At 55.1% G+C, this 6,753-nt stretch overlaps 1 protein-coding gene across 1 annotated transcript; it reads right to left on the bottom strand.

The window, feature by feature from the left end:
- Positions 1-1,565: 1,565 nt before the first annotated feature.
- Positions 1,566-5,807, bottom strand: LOC115642078 (resistin-like). The gene is made up of 4 exons (XM_030545463.1): positions 5,702-5,807; positions 4,184-4,321; positions 2,257-2,334; positions 1,566-1,837 (listed from the first exon to the last, which is right to left on the bottom strand). The coding sequence occupies exons 2-4, from the start codon at positions 4,299-4,301 to the stop codon at positions 1,704-1,706; spliced, it is 330 nt and encodes a 109-aa protein (XP_030401323.1). The 5' UTR covers positions 4,302-4,321; positions 5,702-5,807; the 3' UTR covers positions 1,566-1,703.
- Positions 5,808-6,753: the final 946 nt, after the last annotated feature.

The raw sequence follows: 6,753 nt of genomic DNA on the forward strand, positions 1-6,753 counted from the left end.
TTGCCACTGGGGCTCCGCCACCACAGTGCCCGCAGTGTAGACGTGGCCCTGGGCCCTGACCTCCAGGAGAGGGGTGGGGCTTAGCACACAGCCTTCTCCTCGGCATTTCCCATTGGCTGGCTCCCGCCCTGCTCACTGGCTCTTGTTACTCCCATTCTCAGGCACCTCTCTCCCCCATCCATCAAGGGGGCAGCCCGGGGGCCTGACTCAGGCCTCATGGACGACCTCGTTATTCCAGCGAATGTCTAGGCCCTACAATGTTCAGCATCACCACTCCCCAAGTGCATCCATGGAGCTGGGCCTCAGTTCCCCTCTGTACACCGGGGCCAACAGCCCTCCCTCCGCTCCTATCCAGAGCGCAGCCTGTCCCAGCACCACTAGCGTGCTCTGCAGGGCAGGTGGGTTCTGAGCCGTGTCAGGGCAGAGCCTGTGCTGGCCCACATGGGCTCTCTGGGGCTGGGCTCCTTTCGTGTATGTGCTTCTCTGGGGTCTGTACAGCATGTAGCACAATGGGGTCCTGGCCCTTGACTGGAGCTCCTGGGTGCTACCATAATACAATTTACAGCAGCCCCTACTGATTGAAAGACCTCAGCCAATGTCTCTAAACCCAAACTTGGCATATCTTCAGAGGGCTGCATCCTAACTGGCCTAAATCAGATACCTGCATGTGCAAATGGGCCAAATCCTGAGGGTCATTAACTTGGGATGATCCTCTGTTCTACTACAGACACCCTAGCTAATAGACTGGCTCCCAGGGGGTTGTCTGGGGAGCGGGTGGCCTGGCCATGAAGGCACCTGCTCAAGGTCTGGGATCACCGGGGGAGGCTGAGGCAGGTGACAACATGGCTGGAAGGCTACAAAGGGCCACGGCTGATCTATTTCGTGTCTTTGTACATTTTCACCAGCTAAAGAGAAGGGGCTCCCCAGAGCTCTCCCACCCCCAGTTGCTGCAGGATCCCAAAGTAGTGAGGAGGACCCTGTGACCTGAACCTAGATAGACCCCGAAGGACTCCCAAGGGACAGGTGAGCTGGCAAGTGGCACTGCGGTTGGGGGATGGTTGTTTCCTTTATGATCTGGGCTCTGTTAAGTGAAGAGCAATGGGGCTAGAACCCTGCACACGGTGTCTGTGTGCTCCGTGCTACACTGACCACCCGGCCACTGGAAGAGGGAACCCAGCCAGCCCACACCAACAAGGGGAGTTCTGGGAGAAGGGAGGGGGCTACTGGGGGGTCAGTGCTGGGCCTGGGGCCCTAAGGCAGGTGGGTCGCGGGGCTCCATTTCTGTGAAGGGGTAACAGACAGAGTCAATGCTCAGGAAATGTGACACAGAGGCACAGGAGACACCAGCGCTGCAGCCTGTGATACCCTGGGAAGCTCAGAGCACTTGTGGGGTTCAGTGTCTGGACCTCCGTAGCGATTTGGTGAGCCACCAGTGGTGGCAGCCTGACCGCATCTGGGACAGAGGCCTCTATGGGGAAAATAGGATGGAGGCAGAGTTGTGCCCCTGGTCCATGCTCTGGCCCTAGGTATCAGAGACCTGGAGTCAGGGGAAGAACAGAACCAGAGAAGCATCAGATTCAAGTTTATTCATTGCATTGGGCACAAAGGGCACAGCATGGTTCTGTGCCAGCGCCCATGGCGAGGGGATGGCAGGGGCAGCAGGCCAGGTGGGGCTCTCCAGTGCTCCAGGCTGGGTCTTGGCATCACTCCAGCCCTATCTTGCAGCAGCGCGCGGCCGTCCAGTCGATGCCTCCGCACTGGCAGTGGCAGGTGGAGTCGGAGCGAATGTCCCAGGAGCCGCAAGCCATTCCGCAGGCGCAGGCCGTGGGCTTGTACCCTGTGGGGGATGGGGGAGGTGGGGTTAGAGGAGCAGCTGGTGGCAGGATGGGAGTCATGGGAGGTAGCAAGGTGCCCTGCTCTCTCCTCCTCCCCAGCATCAAGAGCACGGCCCTGTGGTTCCCTTGCAGCCAGGTCATTGCCCAAGCAAGGGAGGCCAGTGAGACATCCCAGAGGTCCGATCCAGAGGCCCACACTGGTCCCAGCTTCGCAGCATCCAGTGCCCCCAGGGACTCAGGAGTGGTGCGAATGCCATTGCTCCTGGCACTGGGCAGCACATGGGCAGGGCAGCCCCAGACAGGCTGGTGGTGCATCGCTGCCCCAGCTCCACACACATCCAGGATTGCAGAGGGGGTGGGTCTGTGCCTCAGTGGCCCCTTCTTCCTTGGGCCTGCGGGGCACTCGGGAAAGTGCTCTCACCTGCTGGGCAGGAGACAAGTGCCCCACGTGCAGAGACGTTCTGGCACAGTAGCTTGGCTTTGGCCAGGGTGGAGGACACTGCAAGGCAAGAGGCAGAGTTGTAGCCAGCAGGACCCTGGGTGTGGACCCTGGCTGCCCCCTCCCCCCAGGCTCAGGTGGAGAGAAGCTGCCTCTGCCCCAGCTGTTACCTGGGCAGGTGTAACCCACCCAGCCTCACTCCATGTGATGCTCTGGCTCCCCTGAGTGGTGGCTGGGCTACATAAAGCCTCAGCGCCTGGAGCTGGGTGCTGTAGCTGAGCATAAGGCAATCAAAGCTCCTGGCCTGAGATCTGGAGGTCTCATGTTTGATGCCAGTTGCCCACAGCCCCCTAGAAGAGTGTTACCTGGTGGAAGCCGCTGGGCATCCAACAAGACCCCCCTGGGCTGTGAACAAAGGACAGGGGTGGAGGAAGCAGAAAATAATTCCTGGCTGCTTCCCCCAGCAAATACACCCTTAGGTGCTGGAACTGGGGCACTATTGCACGTCCCCGTCTGGGCTTGAAGAGGATTCCATCATATACATGGTTTACAGTTTGGTTCAATGGCTCTCAGCTCCCCCGCAATACAAATTTTTCCAGCCCCGCTGAATGCAGCCATGTCCAGGTGAGCAGCAGCCTGAGAGAGAGGAGTAGAGCAACCCCAGCCAGCCCAGTTCAGCCCCTGGGGGGAAGTGGTGCTAGCTGTGCAGATGGCATCTCATGGACCCTTTCTCCAGAAACTCCCATGGGGTGACTGACCAATCCAGTGGGTCTCCAGGGCTAAGGGTCCCCAGGGCTAAGGCACTGGGCTGGGCTGCAGGAGATGTGGGTTTAATTCCTGCCTCTGCCACTGACTCCCTTTGTGACCTTGGGTGAGTCACTTAGTCCCTCTGGACTTCCGTTCCCCTTTGTGCAATGGGGATAACAATCCATCTCTTGGCAGCTCTTTGGGTCAGGGAGCATCTCACCATGACCTGTGCAGCGCCTGGCACGACGGGGCCCAGAGCGCAGCCACTGAAATAGAACTAACACAAATACTGGCTCCATGCTGTGCTCAGGCCTGAACTGAAGCTGAAGAACTTCAGGGAACCAGCTCCCCCTCACCCTGTTTACACACTGAATGGGGCTGGCTGGGAGCAGAATGAGACAGGCAAGGAGAGAGCTGTCCTGGGTGGTTTGGCAGGAGTAGGGATCAAACCTGGGACTCCTGGAGTCTCTGTCTAAGTCAAAGCCCCAGGCCCATCAGCTCTGAGGCAGTATTAGAAACTATATGACTCAACCACTAGAAAGAGATAGAGACCCACAGTGTAGGGCACAGGTAATGTTGCTCTTGTATGTGATTGGTTCCAACAAGTCCTCATGTGGCTTTCCCAACAGTTTAGTTGATCCCATTAATCTTGGTTTAAAAATCAGGAGAAGATTGACCCAGTCACTGACGCTGCCTGTGTCATATCTCACCAATGCACAAATGACTTGAGAGCCTGGGCAGGCTGGTGCAATGGTCCAGACTTGTGCTGACTCCCTGTATGATCTTGGGTAAGTCATTTAGCTTCTCTGGCCCAAATCTACAAAAGTCTCTTGTTTCTAGACACCCTGAAAGCCCTGTTAACTCCGATTTGGCCACTGCCAGACACCTAATAAACCTGGCACCCAAGTGTTTGCAGTAAGAATACACTGGAGAGGGTGCAGGGGTCAGATGCTGCGTGGCAGGAAGGAGGAGAGACAGGTACAGCAGAGAGTGTAAATGAGCCAGTTTGGGAGGAAAGCCGTAGCTTTGGCAGCTCCCTCCCCCAGTTTGGGGCTCAGAGCAGAGACTGCCGGAGCTTTGCCTTTTGCTGCAAAGTCCCATCCCTCGGCCTCCCCTAAATGTGACCCCCCATCTCTGGGGGAGGTGCCCCTGGGTCAGTTACCTATGGAACTAATCGCTGCCTGCACCTTCAGATCGACCGCATTGTCAGTGATGCACTGAGCCCCTGTGTGGTACGCGGGCACCAGGAGGGTGAGCAGCAGGAACACGGCAGCCTTCATCCCGCTGGGTGCTGAGCTACCTGCAGGAGAGAGACCCGGCCAATGTGTGAGACCCCAGAACAGGCGCCCTCTGGAACTGGTGGCAGGCGCCGAGGTGCACACAAGGCAGTGGAGTGGGGCACAGGCATGATGGAAAGCCACAGTGCCAGGGAAGGTGGTGAGGGTCAGAGCGGGGACAGGCAGGGCCAAGGGGGCAGGGGAGGTGAGAAGGAGAATGTAGGGGGCTGGAAGGGATACTGAGGGGTGGGGGAAATGTAATGGCAGCAAATAGGGGAAAGGGAGGAAGGATTTGGAGGAGGAGACTGGGAGTGTTTGGTGAGTGGGGAGGCAGGCAGGATGGTAATGGTGGGTTATTGGGGAGGGCTGGAATGGCACCCCCATCCTAGGGGCTAGCAGAGCAGGACTGCTTCCAAGCTGCCAGTGGGGACCATGTGCACTAGCGGTTGCATTTTCAGGCTGAAATCGACACCCACAAACACATATGCACACACATACACAGACACACACACGGGAAGGAGGTTCCCGTTAAAGGTTTGGAATGAACTCATTAGAGAACTGATTCCCCGCCCCCTAGGGGTCCCTCCCCAAAACAAAATTAAAGCACCCACAAAAAGAGCCTCATCTCTCTGCTCCAAGCTGCACCTGTTTCACTCGGCACAACTGTAAACCAGTTCGGTGAAAGCCGTGTGAGTTGCAGTGTGGACATTCCTACTCCAATGGAATCGCCATTTGGTAAGCGCTAAATTGACATATGTCTGGTGTGAATCAGGTTCAGACTGAGCTACGCACTATTTTGCAGTGAGTTATCCATTATAGACTGATCTAGTTAGAGCCATGCCCCTCTGGGGCAGATGCAGCTAGCATAGTATAAAATCATTTATAGCAAAAGACTTTTTTAGTTAATAAGTATCCTTAAATAGGTGCAAAACTGGGTTTAGACCAGTCCTTATGGGATTAAAACCAGATTTATATTGGTTTAGTTTAAGGGTAATATTTTCCCGTGATTTAGAATTCTAACTCCCATTGACTTTCAACGAGACAAGGCTCCTAGAGGCCAGATACCAAAGGCATTTAGGCACCTAACGATGCACATAGGCAGCTACATTATTTTTGAAAATGGAACATTAACTCCTGAATTCCTTAGCTGCTTTACCATACTTTATCCCAAGCCAATCTCTTGCTACATAGAGAGTAGCTCGGTTCACATTGGATTAAGAGCGTCCCCACTGTGCCTGGAACCAGATTAACTCCATCACTTTTGAAAGCCTTTGAAAGTTACACCACTGCCACCCTCACTATGGCCGAGGTCCCAGGGAGCTGGGCACACACAGGAGCTGTGCCCCAAACCCACCCCAAGGCTGAGTCTGGAGAATCCCACCCGACCAATGGTACAAACTCACCTTCTGGCACAATCTTGCAAGAGGCTGTTCCCAGTTCACAAGCTGCCCCTTTAAATAGGAGCCAGCTGGAGCAGAGGTGGCAAAATCTTCCATCCCACGGGCTGCTTGACAATTGACTCCTCCTTCCCGCAAGTGTGAGGCAACCCCAGGGCTGTTTCTAACAAAAAATGTTTCTTTTGCAACTTCCCTGTTTGCTCAACCCCTGCCCAGCTCTTCATTGCCAGGGCCAAATTCTCCCTTGGTGTGACTCCATTACACCAGTGTAGGCTCTGAGGGTCCGGACAGCCCTGCTCCTTGGGCTCCCACTCTGTGGAACATCCTGGGTATTGTAAGGCGCTTGCTGGAAAGAAGGGCCACTCTGGGTTTGGAGACTGAGGAGTGGGCTGTGCTGCAGCTGGAAGTGTAAATAACTTTGCTGGAGCTAGCGAAGTGAAAATAGCAGTGTAATCTCGGTGGTGCAGGAGGTGGGATGGGCCAGCTGCCCCGTGTATGTACCGTGGGTCCCAGACAGCCCATCCCACCTCCCGTGCTGCCATGGCTACATACCTGCTCTAGCCCGCTAGATCAGTCGGTTCCTGAGCTGGAAATTACACCTCTGGCTACAGTGTTGATACAAATCAGCTCCATATTGTTGGGGAACCAGGGTGCAGTATCAAGCCTGTCTCATAAAAGACACCCCCCACCCCAGCCTCTGCTTAAACCAAAACCCATCAGAGGAAAGAAAAACTTTCAGAGAGCAGTGAAGTTCATTGGGAGGCACACCTAGACCCCTTCTGACAAGGGTGACAAGATTAAGGCATCCCCATTTGCATACAGAATGAAGAACCGAGACAACTCCCCTAGCCTCATCTGCTTGAAAGATGGGACAGGGAGACATCACAATTTGCATACAGAATGGAGAACAAAGAACCGCACTGAACCCTGGGACCAAAAAAGCAGGGAATCATGGGAATCTCTGCTCCAGATGCTAATGAACCTACACCTGCACATACCTAGCTCAGTAATTATCAGACCAATTCTAGTAAGGCATTCTTGATCGATATCCAAAATAC

The sequence above is a fragment of the Gopherus evgoodei genome, unplaced genomic scaffold (assembly GCF_007399415.2).
Source record: "Gopherus evgoodei ecotype Sinaloan lineage unplaced genomic scaffold, rGopEvg1_v1.p scaffold_37_arrow_ctg1, whole genome shotgun sequence".
Lineage (NCBI taxonomy): Eukaryota > Metazoa > Chordata > Testudines > Testudinidae > Gopherus > Gopherus evgoodei.